At 43.6% G+C, this 19,331-nt stretch overlaps 1 protein-coding gene across 4 annotated transcripts in view; it reads left to right on the forward strand.

The window, feature by feature from the left end:
• The window catches only part of LOC122555720 (serine/threonine-protein kinase PAK 2-like), an 81,339-nt gene extending 68,442 nt beyond the window's left edge, over positions 1–12,897 (forward strand). For all 4 annotated transcript variants that reach the window (XM_043701768.1, XM_043701769.1, XM_043701771.1 and 1 more), the window contains exons 12-15: positions 2,489–2,588; positions 4,230–4,426; positions 7,750–7,887; positions 10,958–12,897. In XM_043701768.1, coding sequence (XP_043557703.1) covers positions 2,489–2,588; positions 4,230–4,426; positions 7,750–7,887; positions 10,958–11,044 — 522 coding nt within the window. In that variant the 3' untranslated portion in view covers positions 11,045–12,897. The remainder of the gene's footprint in view (positions 1–2,488; positions 2,589–4,229; positions 4,427–7,749; positions 7,888–10,957) is intronic.
• The last annotated feature ends 6,434 nt before the right edge of the window (positions 12,898–19,331 follow it).

Here is a 19,331-nt window from a genome sequence, read left to right on the forward strand (position 1 = left end):
GCCAGATCTGTATCCAAATGGCTAGTTCTCCCTGTATTCCATGAGATCTAACCTTGGTAACCAGTCTCCCATGGGGAACCTTGTCGAACGCCTTACTGAAGTCCATATAGATCACATCTACTGCTTTGTCCTCAGGAAGGGCTTATGCCCGAACTTCTTCAAAAAACTCAATCAAGTTTGTGAGACATAATTTCCCCCACACAGCCATGTTGACTATCCCTAATCAGTCTTTGCCTTTCCAAATACATGTATATCCTGTCCCTCAAGATTCCCTCCAACAACTTGCCCACCACCCAGGTCAGGCTCACTGGTCTATAGTTCCCTGGCTTGTCTTTACCGCCTTCCTTAAACAGTGGCACCACGTTAGCCAACCTCCAGTCTTCTGGCACCTCACCTGTGACTATCGATGGTACAAATATCTCAGCAAGAGGCCCAGCAATCACTTCTCTAGCTTCCTACAAAGTTATAGGGTGCACCTGATCAGGTCCTGGGGATTTATCCACTTTTGTGTTTCAAGACATCCAGCACTTCCTCCTCTGTAATCTGGACATTTTGCAAGGTGTCACCATCTATTTCCCTACAGTCTACGTCTTCCATATCCTTTTCCACAGTAAATACTGATGCAAAATACTCATTTAGTAACTCCACCATTTTCTGCCGCTCCACTCAAAGGCCGCCTTGCTGATCTTTGAGGGGCCCTATTCTCTCCCTAGTTACCCTTTTGTCCTTACTGTATTTGTAAAAACCCTTAGATTCTCCTTAATTCTATTTGCCAAAGCTATCTCATGTTCCCTTTTTGCCCTCCTGATTTCCCTCTTAAGTATACTCCTACTGCCTTTATACTCTTCTAAGGATTCTTTTTTAAGGATCTATCCTGTCTATACCTGACATATGCTTCCTTCTTTTTCTTGACCAAACCCTCAATTTCTTTAGTCATCCAACGTTTCCTATACCTACCAGCCTTTCCTTTCACCCTGACAGGAATATATTTTCTCTGGATTCTTGTTATCTCATTTCTGAAGGTTTCCCATTTTCCAGCCGTCCCTTTACCCGCGAACATCTGTCCCCAGTCAGCTTTTGAAAATTCTTGCCTAATACCGTCAAAATTGGCCTTTCTCCAATTTAGAACTTCAACTTTTAGATCTGGTCTATCCTTTTCCATCACTATTTTAAAACTAATAGAATTATGGTCGCTGGCCCCAAAGTGCTCCCCCACTGACACCTCAGTCACCTGCCCTGCCTTATCTCTCAAGAGTAGGTCAGGTTTTGCACCTGCTCTAGTAGGTATATCCACATACTGAATCAGAAAATGTTTTTGTACACTCTTACAAATTCCTCTCCATCTAAACCCTTAACGCTATGACAGGCCCAGTCTGGAGGACTCATTGATAATGCCATTAACATCCAGTGTTGGAATCTAACAAAGCAGGCTTTTAAATGTAGAAAGTGGGAGAGTCAGTGAATGTTGAGGGCTTTCTGCCACTGATGGTGGAAAAGAGAGATGAAGCAGTAATGAAGTGAAGAGTACAGGCAGAGTCGACAGAGGTTGTGGAAGTGTGGCAGTGCCATGCAAATAGTGGAGAGTTTTAAATGTAATAATATGCCCTGAAAATCAGGGAAATTGCTGAAGACCATGGGGCTGCGCTCTCATTAGAGAGAAACAACTGGTGGTGGTTTACCTGAGGGTCACCATGCCTTAGGCGAGTGGTGAGTTTGAGAAGGAGAGCCCTTCATGGTAACATCAGCCATTATAGGAATTGAACCTGTGCTTTTGATGTCACTGTGCATTGCAAACCAGCCATCCAGCTAACTGACCCCTGGGCTTATGCTGTAAGCAGTTAGAACCCTGCAGTCTTTTGAAGCAAATGACTTCTAAAACATTCCCTGATGCTCCAGGTAATAGTGACTGATGCCTAATCTCAACTGACATGGCATTAAAACTGCTATACTTGTCTTCAGCCTCCCTACATGTATTATGGTAATTATCAGTCAGGCCTCTACTCCTCTTCCTGACTGCTATCAGCTAACCCTTACTGGAAAGCACGTGGGGACAATTTCAGACTTGGTCATGATGTCTCCCACTGAACTTTGAAGCTGGTCAAAAACCTACCTAAGCTCTTGTCGAGTGACTTCCCAGGTCAGGAATTGGAAAGCAACTGATGCCTTTCAAACTGTACTCTTGTCAGGAGTCTGTCGTCAAGTGGATGGTGGGGGGGGAGGGTGAAGATTAATTTGGTAACAAAAGATTGCATGTTTGTGTGATGTAACAGTCTCACTCTGGAGTATAGCACTGGTTTTGCACAGACATCATTACTGCTGCTAATATTGTCAGTATTCCCCATAGCTTGCTCTTTCAAATGCATAAACTAATAGGACTGTGTCTGCATGTTAGAAAATCTTGCTGCCAGTCCTTTCTTTTCAGAACTTTGAACAAATTAACTCCTTACTCGGTGTAATGCTTCTCAATCTTTATTATTCCTCTTGGCAGTGCTTACAAGCATTGGAGTTCCTGCACGCAAACCAGGTCATTCATCGAGACATCAAGAGCGACAATGTGCTACTGGGCATGGATGGATCTGTGAAACTCAGTGAGTAAGAGTTTTACCTTCACCCTTCTGCTGAAATTTGCATACTCCTGTGATTAAACTGAGGCAGAATTCATAAACTGCACTGTTAATAGCTGACACAAAATATCATGACTTGAGAAAAAAAAATTAAAGTGGCATTTAGCTGATTCTCCGGTGTAAGGAGATGTTTGATACATGAAGCAGTGATGCCAACTTTGGCAGTTCTGAATGAAGATCAAGACTTCAGCAAGTGAGGCTGAAAGAATAAAGGCACATACATGTTAACAGATTAAGCAAATGGGTAAATCCATGGATTTCAAATTAGACAAATATGAGGGTATCAACTGTAAATCTAAAATAAATCCTCCTTTGTAAACGATGAAAATTTGTGAAGGTCAGTAGAGCCTTGGGATGCAGTGGAGGGTTTGATGTCTCAGCGCATGATCATTTAAATGTCCCATGCAGCAAGTTAGCCAGTAGTTCATTGACGTTTTCGCTTTTACTTCTCAAGGACTAAAATAACAGTAGAGAAGCTGTGCTTCCACTGTACAAAGCTCTTGTTGGGCCACATATAGAGTCACTGAATACTCTAGGTACCATGCGTTGGAGGTTGTGAAGTTTAGATTTCCCAGAATGGTACCTGAACTCAGAGTTAACTATGAGGAGTGATTGTTAAGGACTGTGGACCAAAGATAGACTTGTGGAGTTGGGTTACAGATCTGCCTTGATCTTATTGGCTGACTGAAGAAGCTAAAAGACCACCATCTGATCCAATGTTCTTAGATGGAATGTGGGCTGGCAAAGCTGGCATTTGTTACTCCCTCGTTGCCCTTGAGCAGATTGGCTCTTCTAATACATTTTAGAGGGTAGTTGAGTCAACTACATTGTTATTGGTCTGGAGGTCTACACTTCACAGAATCTCTACACTGTGGAAGTAGGCCATTTGGCCATTGTCGACACTGACCAGAAGTTTTGAAGACGATCCCACCCAGACGCATCCCTTTACCCTGTCCCTGTAATGCTGCATATCCCATGGCTAATCCACCTAACCTACGCAACCCTGGACACTACCGGCAATTTAGCATTGCAAATCCACATGTTTGGACCGTAGGAGGAAACCTGAGCACCCAGGGGAAACCCAACGCAGACACTGGGAGAATGTGCAGACTTTCCACAGACAGTGGAATTCAACCCAGGTCCCTGGCGCTGTGAGGCCGCAATGGTAACCACTGAGCCACTGTGCTGTCTCAGATTGTAGACTAGATTGCTTAAAAATGTAAATTAGGTGGGTTTTAATGTCAATCAGCAATGGTACATGGTTGTCATTAGACTATCTTTTAATCTGAGATTTTCTTGAATTCAAATTTCAATCCATGTTGATACCCATTTTGAACCCTAATCTCCCAAAACATTAGGGTCTCCGGATTGAATCTAGTGACATGTTATGAGCTTTATGTGTAGCCCTACCCAGTGCCTATATTCACTCTTTGTGCTTAAACCCCATCTACAGAGGAAACAATAGGGTGTACTATCCACCTCATGTGAAAACGATCCAAGTTGAACTTCCAATAATTTTCTAAAGTCTGTCACATTTGTGCTAGTTTCATTGTTGAAGCTTTGTAAACACTCTGTTGATGCCATATTTGTTTTGTGTCCGTATAGCTGACTTTGGGTTCTGTGCCCAGATCACACCAGAGCAGAGCAAGCGCAGCACCATGGTGGGCACACCTTACTGGATGGCACCCGAAGTGGTCACCAGGAAAGCGTATGGCCCCAAGGTTGACATCTGGTCACTGGGGATCATGGCCATTGAGATGGTGGAGGGCGAGCCCCCTTACCTAAACGAGAATCCACTGAGGGTGAGTCCTCAATCTCTCAATTTTCATTGCACATGCAGAGTCTGAACTAAATGGTCCCAGGCTGAAGGTATTCAAGGTATGAAGTGATTGACGAGCTTGTATTTCATGGTCTAATGCTATTATTAAAAGTAGTCAAGTCTCTTCAATGTGCTAGCTTTGTTCATATTCCAAAACAAAGGTGTCATCGCTTTAGGGTTCTGACAAGGACAAAAGAGCTGAATTCCAGCAGTGAAGTGAAAGTGACACCCATATTAATGCCACAACTGAGTGTGGCATCAAGGAGTCCCAGCAAAGCTGGAATCAACCAGTATTGGATTGGGGGTGGCGGGAGGGGGGAAGACTCCATTGCTTGGATTCATCATAGAATCCCAGAGTGTGGAAACAGGCCATTTGGCCCAATAAGCCCAGACCAACCCTCGAAAGAGCATCCCGCCCAGATCCACCCTCCTACCCTATTCCTGTAACCCTGCATTTCCCATGGCTAATGCATCTCTGGACCCTATGGGCAATTTAGCATGGCCAGTCTACCTATCTTGCACATCTTTGGACTGCGGGGGGGGAACCGGAGCATCCAGCAGAAACCCCCACAAACACTGGGAGAATGTGCAGACTCCACACAGGCAGTCACCTGAGCATGGAATCGAACCAGAGTCCCTGGCGCTGTAAGACAGCACTGTAACCACTGAGCTACCGTGCCACTCCATGACTAGTGATGATTGTTGGAGGTCTAAACAAGATTAATGTGCACAGTTTGGATTAATCAGAGGAATATAAATATAGTGAAAAGACTGTACAGGGAGGTAGTGGAGACAACTGGTGTTGGAAAAACTGATGGAGAATTAGAAACCATTTAGGAGGACTGTGGGGGTTGTTTGTCTGTAGGCCTAGCTAAAGGATTGCAGATCATTTTCCAACTGAGCATTCTTACAATCTACTCTACATTCCCTTGAAGTGTGAACCAAGATCTCTCAAATTTGGTTGGCATTTTCTTTAAATTGGGCTTCTGGGGGCCAAGCCTGCACTTTATAGAACCTGGGCAGTCATTTCCAATCAAATCTGCTTCATTGCTAATGGCTAGTGCCATGGAGGGGTGTGATCAGTGTTTCAAGTTGCCAGTATTGCTTGGAATCCTCCATCCATACAATTTGTTCTCAACTTGGTTGAAATTTGAGGTTTATGAGAAGCTTAAAAATGTGTTGCTGGAAAAGCGCAGCAGGTCAGGCAGCATCGAAGGAGAATCGACGTTTCGGGCATAAGCTGCCTGACCTGCTGCGCTTTTCCAGCAACACATTTTAAAGCTCTGATCTCCACCATCTGCAGTCCTCACTTTCTCCTAGTCTATGAGAAGCTGTCATGAAAGCGGAGCTGAGGTCTGGAGCAGATCAGCCATGATCTTGCTGAATAGCAGGGCAGGCTTGAGTGGTCAAATGGCCTGCTCCTGCTCTGATTTCTTATGAGATGGAAATTAAGACTAAGCAAAAACAAAGGTGCTTACGGCATGTGTTGGGTCGCAAATGCAAATGGAAACCAAGCTGAACACAGAAATTAGAGGGAAAGTGCCAAGGCATTTTAGAGAAGCAAAGAGGAATTATGAGAAAAGCCTTGTAGTGAACGTAAAGAGGAATCCTAAATTCATCTTTAAGCACATAAATGGTAAAGTGGTAAAATTTTAGGGACCAAAAAGGAGATTTGTGCACTTTGGCAGGGGGTTTGGTTGAGGTATTAAATGAAGAGATTTGCAAGTAGATGTACCCAAGCCAAGATGACAAAGCAAAAAAAAACCCATCACCAAAACGGTTCAAAATTGGAAAGGTAGCAGTATTGGATAGACTCTCCGTCCATGCGGTTGACAAAGTACTGAGACCTGATGAGATGCATCCAAGGGTATTGAAGGAAATGAGAGTGGAAATTACAGGGTTACCAGCCTTATCTTTATTTCCCTAGAATACTGTAGAATGTCCTGCAATTGTCCCAGAAAAGCAGTAAGCATAAACATTGAAACTAGGGCCAGGAGTAGGCTATTCAGCTCTTCCACCTACTCTGCCATTTAAATGGTCATTCACCTCAACACCATCGTCCCACTTTCTCCTCATACTCCTTGATGTCTTTAATATCGTAAAATTTATCAATCTTTTTATTGAATATACTTAGCAACTTCTCTGCAGCCTTCTGTGGCCACAGTTTGACAGCCTCTGAGTGAAGAAATATCTCTTCTCGGTTTTAAATAGCCTGCGCTGTATCCTGAGACTTTGATCCATGGTTCTAAGCTCCCCAGTCAGGGAAAACCCACCTCCCACATCTCGTCTGTCCAGCCCAGTTAAAAATTTGTACATTACAATCAGATTTCATCTCATTCTTCTCTACTCCTGTCAGTACAGGCTCAGTTGCACCAATCTCTCCTAAATAGGATTGCCCTGCCATCCCTGATATCAGCCCAGTGAACCTTTGCTGCACTCCATCTGCTATGTTTGCCCCCACGCTCAATTTGTTTCAGTTGCAGTGAAGCCTCCTTGCATTCTTACCACAACAGGGTGTGCCCAACAAATTCTAGACCGATCAGTTTCAGTTCAGTGTTTCTAGAGACAATTATTTGGGATGGTGTTGGTGGTCGCATAAGAAAAGCTGGGTTGATAAGAAAAGGTCATCATGGATTTTTGAAGGAGAAATTGTGATGAATTAATTTGCTGCCGTTTTTTAATGAGGTAAAAGACTCGATGAGGCTGACATTGTTGATATGGTGTATGTGAACTTCCAGAAGATGTTTTTACACAAGACCACTCCCCTCAATTGTGCTGAAAATTATAAGTTATGGGCAGTAGCAATGTGTATACAAATCTGGCTGGGCTGCAGGGAGCTGAGAATGATGGTTAATGGATTTTTTTGGGGCTGGAGGAAGGTTTGTAGTCGAGCTCCCCAGGAATCAATATTTCTTTTCCTGATGTGTCCTGAAAATAGAGACCTTAGTTTGCAGGGGAGAGTTTCCAAGTTTATCGACGTGAAACTTGAACGTTTTGTAAACTGGGAGGAGAACAGTGAATAACTCCAAAAGGAAATTGACAGGTTGGTGGCATAGGCAGATAGCTGGCAATTCAATTCGGGAAAAGTGTGGAATTCTGCGTTTTGGCAGGAAGAACGTTGACAGATGGTATAACATAAATAGCACAATTCTAGAGGGTGTACAGGAACAGAAGGACCTAGGTGGAAATGTACTTTGGATCATAGCATATTGGAGTCCTGGTAAATACGAGGAACAGGCATGGCATTTTTATTGTTAGCTTGGATCTCTCTCAACTCTTTGCTTCATTTATCTGCCATCATTGCAGGCCTTGTACCTGATTGCCACTAATGGTACTCCAGAGCTGCAGAATCCAGAGAAGCTCTCCTCGATCTTCCGTGATTTTCTCAACCGCTGCTTGGAGATGGATGTCGAAAAACGAGGATCTGGGAAAGAGTTGCTGCAGGTACGGATTATCTCTCATCTTCTAATTCCAGAATGTTGTGGTTTCTCTGTTCAAGGGTTGCATGAGAATTTCTAACAATCACAGCAGGTGGTGGCATAGTGGTAATGTTGCTGGTCTAGTAATTCAGAACTCCAGGCTAGTATTCTGGGGCTGTGGCTTCAAATGCCACCATTGCGGTGAAATTAGAATTCAGTGAACTCTGAAAATAAAAAGCCAGCCTAATCCTCCCAGCTGAATATGTTGAATGTTGTAAAACTCCACCCAGTTCACTAATGTCCTTTAGGGCAGGAGGTCTGCTGCCCTGACCTGATCTGGCCTGGTATGTGATTCCAGACCTGCAGCAACATGTTTGACTCTAAACTGTTCTCTGCAATGGTTCAGTGAGCCACTCAAACCCTATCGTTACAAAGTCTGAACTGAATGGATCTCCACAGCACTCTAGTCACCAGAAATGATGACTGCATGCACAGCCACGTCAACCTGGTAACCACCTCCTTACCAACCTGTGGGACTGTGTACCAAAATTGGGAGTGCTTTCCCACAGACTAATCAAGCAACAGCCTAATGCAGTGATTCTCCTGGAATCTGACCTTAGAGGCAATGCCCCAGTCGTATAGAGTAAGGGAAGAGTTGCCCTAGGAGTCCTCAGCATTGACGCTGGACCCCAGGAAATGTTTTGGTATCAGATCAAACATGGGTAAGAAAATCTGCAAATTGCCACGTGCTTACCTAACCTCAGAACCTCTCCTCCCAGCTGATGAATTAGTACACCACTTGGATGAGGCACAGTAGGTGGTATGGGTACAAACTGTGCCCTGGATGGGGTCTTCAATGCCCATTGCTAAAATGGCTCAGTAGCAGCACCATGGACCAAACTGGCTGAGGTCGAAAGAACACAGCTGCTAAACTCTGTCTGCAGCAATTGGTAAAAAGCTAACGAGAGGAGGGGAAAAGAACTACTTGACCTTGTCCTCAACAATCTACCTGTTACAGATGCATCCATCCATGCCAGTATCACTGGGAGTACCCAATGTCTTTTTGTAGATGAAGTCTTCACATTGAGAATACCCTCCATCATATTGTGGCACTATCACCATGCTACAATGGGACAGCCTTCAAATAGATCTAACAACTCAAAACTGGGCACCATGAGAGATCACCATGCCACTAGGCAAACTTTGCCAGTTAGAGCTACGACATGACATCAACCTGGCAATGTGGTAAATTGCCCAGGTATGTCTTTCGGCGAAAAGCAAAACAACTCTGCTCGTTCCCAAATAAAAACCAGAAGAACTGCGGATGCTGCAAATCAGAACCAAAAACAGAAGTTGCTGGAAAGGTTCTGAGGAAGGGTCACTGGACCTGAAATGTTAACTTTGATTTCTCTTCACAGATGTTGCCAGACCTGCTGAGATTTTCCAGCAATTTGTGTTTTCATTTCTGCTAGTTACCACCCTACCAGTCTCAGCGAGGTGAACTCCAGAAATAAGAGCAATCCATTCGGCACCTCAAGGGGGCTCTGCCATTCAAATAGATCTTGGCTAACTACCTTGATGCCATTTTCCCCACATTGTCCATGGATATAGTCATAGAGATATGCAGCAGGGAAACAGACCCTTCAGTCCAACCCATCCTTGCCGACCAGATATCCTAACCTAATCTAGTCCCATTTGTCACCACCCGGCCCATATCCCTCCAAACCCTTCCTATTCATATACCCATCCAAATGCTTTTTAAATGTTGCAATTGTACCAGCCTCCACCATATCCTCTGGCAGCTCATTCCATACACACACCACTCCCTGTGTGAAAAGGTTGCCCCTTGGGTCCCTTTTATATTGTCTCCCGCTCACCCTAAACTATGTCCTCTAGTTCTGGACAGGCCAACGACCCAATGACAGTGGGAGACAAAGGTGCAAAAAGCCAGAATCTGGGCTTATGGGTGTTGGACATTCTGAGGATGAAGTGCTAAACTAGTTAAAAGATTAGCCAGAAAACACACTCAGAAGTTTAGTGGATCAAAAACCCCTATACTTGCTCTGAAGTTACTTCAAAGTCTGTTTTTTAGAAAAAGATCCAGAAATCAATTAGTAGTGGCAACTGAATAAAAGATTTTAATATGGAGACAGGGTCGCCATGAGATTTAACTATCTATCTGTGAGGTTATTGTTGAGGGTAAAGGGTTGATTCTTTTTGATATTTATAATGAGACCATTTCAAAGTAATTCTGGTCAAAGTCTTTTTGCTTCTTGTGCCTGCATTTGGTGACTGACCATGGCAAACAAAAACAAAACAACTTTTACAGTCTTATCAAAGCAGGCCCCTGTCTGGGTTCCAACATCACCATTAGCTGGGGTCATCACACTTGTTCCTTCTCAATGTGAAGACCAGCTGCTGTGTTTTGCAAATAACGTACCAACTGGAAGTTCTTATTGGTCTTTTCTGGAACACTGCGTGCAGTTTTGGTCTCCTTACTTGAGAAAGGATGTACTGGCAGCAGAGGGGGTGCAGAGGAGTTTCACTGTGATTCCGGAGTTGAGGGGGGGTTGGTTTATGTGGAGAGACTGTGTCGACTGGGATTATTTTCATTGAAATTTAAAAAGAATGAGAGGGGAGTCTTTTGAAACGTATAAAATTGTAAAGGGAATACATAAGATAGACATAGAGAGGATGTTTCCACAGGGAAGTGAAACTAGCACAAGAGGGCATAGCCTCAAAATTCGGGGGAAGCAGATTTAGGATTCAGTTGAGAAGGAACATCTTCACCCAGAGGGTTGTAAATCTATGGAATTCCCTGTCCGGTAAAGTGGGTTGAGGCTTCCTCAGAAAATGTTTTTAAACCTAAGAATTTTTTGAACAGCAAAGGAATTGTGGGGTGAGAGGGTGGGTGAGTGAAGCTGAGGCCATGAAAAGATCAGCCACAATCTTATTGATTGGTGGAGCAGGCTCAAAGGGTCAGGTGGCCTGCTCCTGCTCCTAGTCCTTATATGGTGTGGTACCTGGTGCTATTTTGAGTTGACTACAATCTGTGTCTGTGAGCTCATACGTTTATCTCTCTCTCTTTCTTGCAGCATCCGTTCCTGAAGCTGGCCAAGCCCTTATCTAGTTTGACACCGCTGATTCTGGCAGCCAAAGATGCAATGAAGAGTAATCGCTAGGATCTCCTTTTCTTTAGCCCTCAGCTCTTTTCTTCCCCTCCTTCCTTCCTCCCTCCTTCCCCTGCCTCCCCACAAATTGGAATCATGTATCCCAGTCTGCATTGATATGGCAGAGCAACTGCGGAATCCCATGTCGGGGAATTCCTTGTCCTTGCCGTCGGCCCACCATGCAAGCAGGGTCGATGCTGCTTTCATATATTTTTCAAGAAACCGTGATACATCATCTCTCTCTCTCTCTCTCTACACACTTCAGTACTTGAATAGCAGATCAGAAGACAAACTAGCTGCCTCTAATGTGGAATCTGGACTCTCCCTAGGATGCGATTTGCTCTGCCCGTTGCTTGTCTCTTCTTATGGACATTATGTACTGTACTGGGTGAGCGGGGCTGTGGGATGTTTTGCTTGATGCCTTTTTTTTTGTATATTATGTAACTGTGGCAGATTGCATTGTTAGAATTCAGGAGAGAAGTTGATATAGTTGTCCTTTTTTAAGAAAAAAAGAACTTTTTATTGTTTGTACTAACAGTCTGGAGTTCTGACTGGCAGTGGCAGGCTCTGGGATAATGAGACTGCAGCCTCCTCCTCATTTGTGATCAGTGTGATTTTTTTTTTTGTTGTTAGCCTTTGAGAGAATCGCCTCTGACTGGTGTGCACCTTGAAAGCAGCAGTAAGAGCTTACTGATTATTCTGGTTTGTTTCTTTGACTGTAATCACCCAAGAGTGTTGCTGGATTCAGGCCTGCATTAAGACACACTCGACCCAATTCATCGGAACGTTGTGATTTGTTTTGCATTGGGAACTTCTCTGTGGGTTCCTTGTTTGTGTTGTAGTCACAACAGTGCATTCCCAGTCTTATTTGAAATGCACTGTTAACTGCTTCACTGACTCCCAAGTTCAAGTAAGGCTTCTGCAAATAAAATGAATGGAATGTTTGGTGTGTGAACTGGCTTGTACACACTAAGCAGAGTTTCCCAGCAGTATAATGAAAGAATGGTATTTTCATTGGGCCTGCAGATGCTAATCAGAATGGCACAATCCTATGGCCTTCAGTACCTGAGAAACCTATTTATTTTCAAAGTTTATTAGCATGAATGTTAGAAAGTGCCGTCTACTTCGAATCAATGCTTCATGTCTTTTGTAGAATGCATCCTCTGTGGATGAATCAGCAACATCACCATACCTAATCTGTGTAGCATCTGATTTCTATACCCCGCACCAGCTATACCCAAGCATGGTCTACAGTTGCACTTCTGTGCATATAGCTGAACCACTCTGCATTCCATTCAACCTACACATGTAGTTGTGCATTGCAAACCTATCACTGTACTGCACCTTGTTACCTTAAACTGCACTGCATTAGGCACACTGCAGTCACCACATTATATAGTGCTTGGGCGTAATGGCACAAGAGTGAAATGTACTGGGGTAAGTGTGCGTGGTACTAGATAGTGAGCCACACCATTATGGTGTCCACACAGTTATGGTGTGAGACTTTTGAACTTGGCCACAATGAGGTATTATTTTGGTTGGGGGAGAGCCTGTGAAGTTACTCTCTCACGTGAGCTTGTGTAGCTGCTGCCTTTTCTGTGTGCATTGCCACAACCACAACTGTTCAATACATTGTGACAACTGCCAAATTGAAAGAACCCAACTCACTAATGGTTCTCAAAACAGCATGACTGATAGTGAATTCTGTGGCTTGTTACTACAGTATTAAAAGAAGAAAGTCTGACAAAAGGCTAAACATTTCTGAAAGTGCCTAACAGTAGAGTCTGATACAATTGGAGATTTGAGGTTTTGGACTCTTTTTTTCTAATTAATACTAAAAATAAAATTTGTAGAAAAACATGCAATTTTTGGTGTTCATTCATTTTCATTGGTAAGAATGCAATGTCATAGAAGCAAGTTCACATCTGGTAGATTGATGGAACTTTGTGATTGCGAAAGTCAGTGCACGTTACATCTTTTGACTTTGGAGCAACTTCAGACAGACTGGTATACACAGGTTTGAACATGAGATTGATCCACAGAAAAAGGAGGAAACCAAGCCTAACAAGAATTGCATTCACATGAATATGCCTCTTAGACACTTCCTAGATGTGCTATCAAACTGAACTTGACATCAAGGCACAAAGTATTTGGCTGGTGATCAAAGACTTGGTCAGAGTGATTTTAAGTAGCATTCCAGATCTTGGAGTCTAGCTGGTTGATAACACACCTGCCAAAACCAGGATGAAGAAAATCAGAAATTTGCAGAAGGCCAGAACTGAAGAAATGTAGATCTTGGAGAAGCTTTGGGATTGAAGGAGGTTGCAGAGACGGGGAGAGGTGAGGCCCTAATCCTGTGAACTTCAAAACTAATACATTGCTGTATTAAGACACTGTAGAACAGCAAACAGAGGGTGATGTGTAAGCAGGTTGAGAATGTAGGCAGCAGGCTTTAGGCTATGCTTGGGCTAATAGAGAATGCAAGGTGGGTAACTGGCAAGAGGAGCATTAGAATAATAAAGTCTAAGGGTAACAAAGGCATGGATGAGGTAACAAGAGATGAGCTGAGGTAGAGTTGGATACCTGACACTGCGGAGTTGGAATCGGTGTTCCTGACAGAGGATCCGATTAGAAGCAATGACATGGTATGGGAGCAGTTTAGTTCGGTCTCCAAGTCGCAGAGAGAGAGAAATGGAATTGGTGGCTGGAGGGCAATGCTTGTGGTGAAGATGGCTTTGGTCTGACAAAATATGGCACATATTGTCAATCCATGACAGATCCGAAGCATTGAAATGCTGAAGGGGAGTGCTGTTGCGAGTTCTCTTGTGTGGAACGCTAACTTTAGCACACTGGCTCTGAGAGCCAGGCTGCTGTTGAGACATGAGGGAGGTTGAGGATAGACCCTTAGACTCTGGCAATCCGTGTGAAAGCAGGAATAGAAGCCATTGCAGGTGATTCTCTGGCTGAGATTTTAAACAGAAAAATGGAACTGGGTGTGTACGCTTCCGCCGAGCCGCCTGAAGGTGGTGAGTAAAGATAATATGAACAATCATGTCCAAGTTGTGGAGGGCAGGTTTATTAAATTCACAGCCATAGCAAATATCATTAGTTACTTTAAGGATACTTCATGCTGAAATGTAGATTAAAAACCTGATTGGAGGAATTCCAAAAATAAATTGAAGCAGTGAAAGTAAAGGCAAATTTGAAAGGTAGGGACACAGTACTTGAGGGGGAATTGTTAACCCTATCAGCTTGAGGACTACAAGGAAAATTGGGTGCGGAGGTAGAATTGGAGCAGCAGGACAAGATGAACTTGAAAGTGGCATGAATTGCAATGGGGAAATGAGGGCAAGATGCCAACACTGGAAGTCTGGTTTGGTAGGCAAAGGGAAAGGTGACAGCTGAATGACGGACTCGATCTTGTTAACAAAAGCATCTGTGAACTGCTTACAACTGATGCAGGTAGAGAAGGGAGGAATTTAACTAGACAGTTTGAAGTTTAAAAGGGAGACGTGGTTTATCTGCATTCCAGGATTTCTGGAATAGTGAGAAATCTTGGCAGCGATAAGCAAAACCATGTGGAAAACTGCCAGTGCAGAACAAATTAGCTCAATCAGAGAATAGTTATTCTTGACAATACAACTGAGATGTATAAATTAGACTTTGGCCTGCATGGAACCACAGGAACTATGGGCGGCAAGGCAATGCTATCGGACCCAATCCTTTGCAACGTCTCATGTTCCAGCCCATATGATATTCCACACTTGAAGATCATCTTTATATGTATTTTCATTAAGTATGAAAATGTGTTGCTGGAAAAGCGCAGCAGGTCAGGCGGCATCCAAGGAGTAGGAGAATCGACGTTTTGGGCATGAGCCCTTCAGGAATGTTTCGGGCTCATGCCCGAAATGTCGATTCTCCTGCTCCTTGGATGCTGCCTGACCTGCTGCACATTTTCAGCTCTGGTCTCCAGCATCTGCAGTCCTCACTTTCTCCTATTTTCATTAAGTAGGCTGGTGTCCATGCTGCAGCCACTGATGAAGCATGTGTCCAGAAGGCAAAAGACAGCTTGGGAGATTGTCCATCAGGATGTTCCCTAGACTCCTTTTGACCAGTCCTATGTAGCATTTATTCATTAAACAATAAAAGAAAGATCTGCATCTCTGGAAATCTGAAACAAAAACAGAGATTGTTGCAGAAACTCAGGTCTGGCGGCATCTGTGGAGGGTGAAACAGTTAATGTCTCACGGGCAGCTTTCACCACAGCCAACCCATTTTCACTCACTAATGGTCCCCATCAGCCTATCTTTCTCTCAGGTGACACCATTACCCATTTGCACTCTCATTTGCTCTGTCTCTCTGCTCCATCCATCCATCTTCAGCATGCCCACCAACGTTTTCCAAGCTACAATCAGTTCTGAAGAAGTATCACTGGACCTGAACGTTAACTCTTTTTTTCTCTCTCCGCAGATGCTGCCAGACCTGCTGAGTTTCTCCAGCAATTTCTGTTTTTGTTGCAGCTATTAAATTTGTGTCTTTTAAAGAGGCACTCTGGATTTTATAGGTAAAAACAATGACTGCAGATGCTCGAAACCAGAGTCTAGATTAGGGTGGTGCTGGAAAAGCACAGTAGTTCCGGCAGCATCCAAGGAGCAGGGAAATCGATTCCTAATGAAGGGCTTTTGCCCGAAACATCGATTTTCCTGCTCCTCTGATGCTGCCTGAACTGCTGTGTTTTTCCAGCACCACTCTAATCTAGACTCTGGATTTTATGTAGAAATCCTACTTCCGTGACACATTGGCTGTTCCCTTCCAAGTACAATTGGTGTTATAATAGGCATATGTGGTCCCAGCCTCCTGGTCATTTGGTCTTGAATCACTGCAATGTGTGGAGTTGAGAACACTAATACTGGTTCTGAGGTCGATGGTGATATCCATGCCATCCTATCTGGAGGTGTTGCTCACAGATTCTGTATTTCATGATTGTTTTTGAAGTTTCTGTTTTGAGCTGTTAGCCCACAATGGTTTATTTTCCAATTCTAGCATCCTCCAGATGTATTTCTGACCTGTCCAGTAAGGGGAGACTGAGACCTCATGTGCCTGAGAGCACAGTGCAATGATGTAAGCAACTACAAAAGCTGTGGCAATTATTGCAATTGGAAAAGTAAGGTGTCTTCTTTGCCACCATAATTAAGAACATTTCCCTGTCTATGACAGTGGTTTTCAACATTATTTTTCAAACTTACTGTAAAGACCAGACCAACTGTTTCAGAGGAAACAGAACTTCTGTTTCACATGAACTCTACTTTTTGCATATAGAATATCAAGTGTGATTCGGGCATGAACAGAAATTAAACAGTAAGGATGCGAGGGAGGCTGAGGATTGACTGCTTCAGAGATGATTGTGCTTAGCAATTTACAAGAAAAGGCCTGCAAGTTGCTATTTTATTTGATTTATTTCTTGTCACATCTATCTTTTTACAGAATACAGTGAAAAGTGTTGCATAGAGTCACCCACTCAGACTATCTTAAAACACAAAGAAAAAAAATCCAAAACATTGAATATAAAAGAAGAAAAATGAAGAAATACAGAAAGTGTCCAACTTTACAATCCTTGTTAAGTGCCCTGCTATAGGCCTGGTGGCCAGGCATGAGTCTACCTTACTGCACTACTACCACTGGAATGAAAATTGCCACTCTTCAGCGCCATCTTGTTAATAACAGTTCTATGATAGGTGACGTAGTCTAATGGTAAAACCTTCATGAATGAATATAGTGGAAATCTCAGCTTGCCCTAAGACTAAGGAATTCACTTGAAAATATGATAGATACAGATGTCTTGGGAACAGCAGAAATGCTCTATTTAATTGAAATATCCAGTTTTCTGTATTTCTCGAAGCTGAAAACGTGTGACCTTTAAACATTTTGAGCATTATAACCGATGGCCGATAGGAAATGATGCAAAGTATCTTGTAAAAGCTGAGCAACTCTGCTTCATGCCCCACATTCAGCCAACTATGTTGCATAGCTCCAAGTCTGGCTGGTAGTTCTTATCCAAGTTACCCACTGATGATGATGAGGAGCAGGCTGGTTGTTATTGTGGGGAATAGCTTGTTAATTTGAATATTGTAAATGATAATGTTAAGGAAATGCTAACTTCTGACAGATGGTACATTATAAATAGTGATCTTGTTGATCACTTGAACTGTTTTCAGTGAGTTTGGAATAGCAAGTGAGATATTTCTCTCATTCTACCTCGAGTAAGCAGTTGGCTGTAATTCATTGAATACCTTTGGGAGAAACTCTGATGGAGACTGCTATGTTGCTGTGATCTGGTATTTAACGTGTGAGGAAGGTTGATTTGAAGCCTGGGCTGGTGAGAGGGTTAGAAACTGGTCTAATGCCAGATGGTAACAACCATGGGATGTTTAACTGGGGTGAGGCAGCGAAAGCAGGTGTGAAACAGAGGTTTGGATTTGACCTTTCTAGGACTGGCTGAGAGATCCCTTTTAAATGGGCATGTTCTTTTTGCCTGGGGAGATGACTCCTGATGAAGGGCTTTTGCCCGCAACGTCGATTTTTCCTGCTCTTCACATGCTGCCTGACCTGCTGCGCTTTTCCGAAGGGTATCTGGTCAGTATGGGTGAGTTGGACTGAAGGCTCTATTTCCGTGCGATACAACTCTGTGACTGTAAAACTCTGGAAATTTACAGCAGGAGGTCAGGCAGCAGATTAGATTACTTACAGTGTGGAAACAGGCCCTTCGGCCCAACAAGTCCACACCGCCCCGCCGAAGCGCAACCCACCCATACATTTACCCCTTACCTAACACTACGGGCAATTTAGCATGGCCAATTCACCTGACCCTGCACATCTTTGGACTGTGGGAGGAAACCGGAGCACCTGGAGGAAACCCACGCAGACACGGGGAGAACATGCAAACTCCACACAGTCAGTCGCCTGAGGCGGGAATTGAACCCGGGTCTCTGGCGCTGTGAGGCAGCAGTGCTAACCACTGTGCCACCATGCCGCCCACAAAGAGTTAATGTTTCAGCTCAGTAACCTTTCATCAGAACCTCACAATGTACCAACTGCATGGGACATTCTGCCAAAGAATCCAATTTACATCAGTTGGTATCAACCTGGTAGGCACATCATCAGATATTTTGACCACTAAAACCAGTAAAGGAATATTGGACTTTGTAGTGACATATAGGCTGTTGTTCTAGTTGAGACAATTTGGTGTCAATATGCTCACAGGGACAACACCAGATTGTCATTGTTTTGTGTCCATAGGTTTTTTAACCTAGTGCCCTCAGAGAAACACCTAGGAAAATAATATGGTGGGATCAAGCTGCCTAAATGATAGGAGCCCAGGATTTGGGCGGCACTGTGGCTCAGTGGTTAGCACTGCTGCCTTAGAGCACCAGGGACCCAGGTTCAATTCCCGCCTTGGGCAACTGTCTGTGTGGAGTTTGCACATTCTCCCCGTGTCTGCGTGGGTTTCCTCCCACAGTCCAAAGATGTGCAGGTCAGGTGAATTGACCATGCTAAATTGCCCGTAGTATTTGGGGTAAATGTAGGGGAGAGAGTCTGGGTGGGTTGCTCTTCGGAGGGTCAGTATGGACTTGTTGAGCCGAAGGGCCTGTTACCACACCATAGGGAATCTAACACAGCGATCCATCATTTCCTACTCTTGGAATGAAATTTTTTTTATTGAAACAGTGCCTGTCTTTTTTTCTGATGATACACTCTGCAGTTGGTTTTCTGGGTAACTGCAATTTGTTTTCTGATGGTTTGTTTAGTGTCTGATTGGTGATTTTAAGATTGGTAGCTTGTGGATGTGAAATGGAAGGACGGAGTGTTTTACGACTACTGGCACCCAGTCTGGGACGAGTCGTTTCAGAATGTAAAGGCTAAGCAACATCAATGTGGACATCCGAAAAGGTAGTTAGTATAGCGCCCGAATTGGGAATCAACATTAGTAATAACATTTCCTTGTAGACCAGCATACTTTAAGATAATCATTCCAACACCCACAAATGGAGCTGCATCGAGACATTATTTCAACAAGCTCCTTCACACTGCAGCACCCAAGAACCACAAAAAGCAAAAGAAAAATGTCTACAACGTTTTCAAGAAAAATGGGTACCCAATCAACACAATCAGTTGATATGCCTTGTGCTTACTCAGTGTGTTGTTACAAATTATAGAAAGGAAGAGGTTGACTCCTCACATGCAGAGCTCAGCAGAGACCAATCATGATGAATCTATTTATAGGTAAGTATTTTCCAGTTCC

This window comes from Chiloscyllium plagiosum, chromosome 13, assembly GCF_004010195.1.
Source record: "Chiloscyllium plagiosum isolate BGI_BamShark_2017 chromosome 13, ASM401019v2, whole genome shotgun sequence".
Taxonomy (NCBI): domain Eukaryota; kingdom Metazoa; phylum Chordata; class Chondrichthyes; order Orectolobiformes; family Hemiscylliidae; genus Chiloscyllium; species Chiloscyllium plagiosum.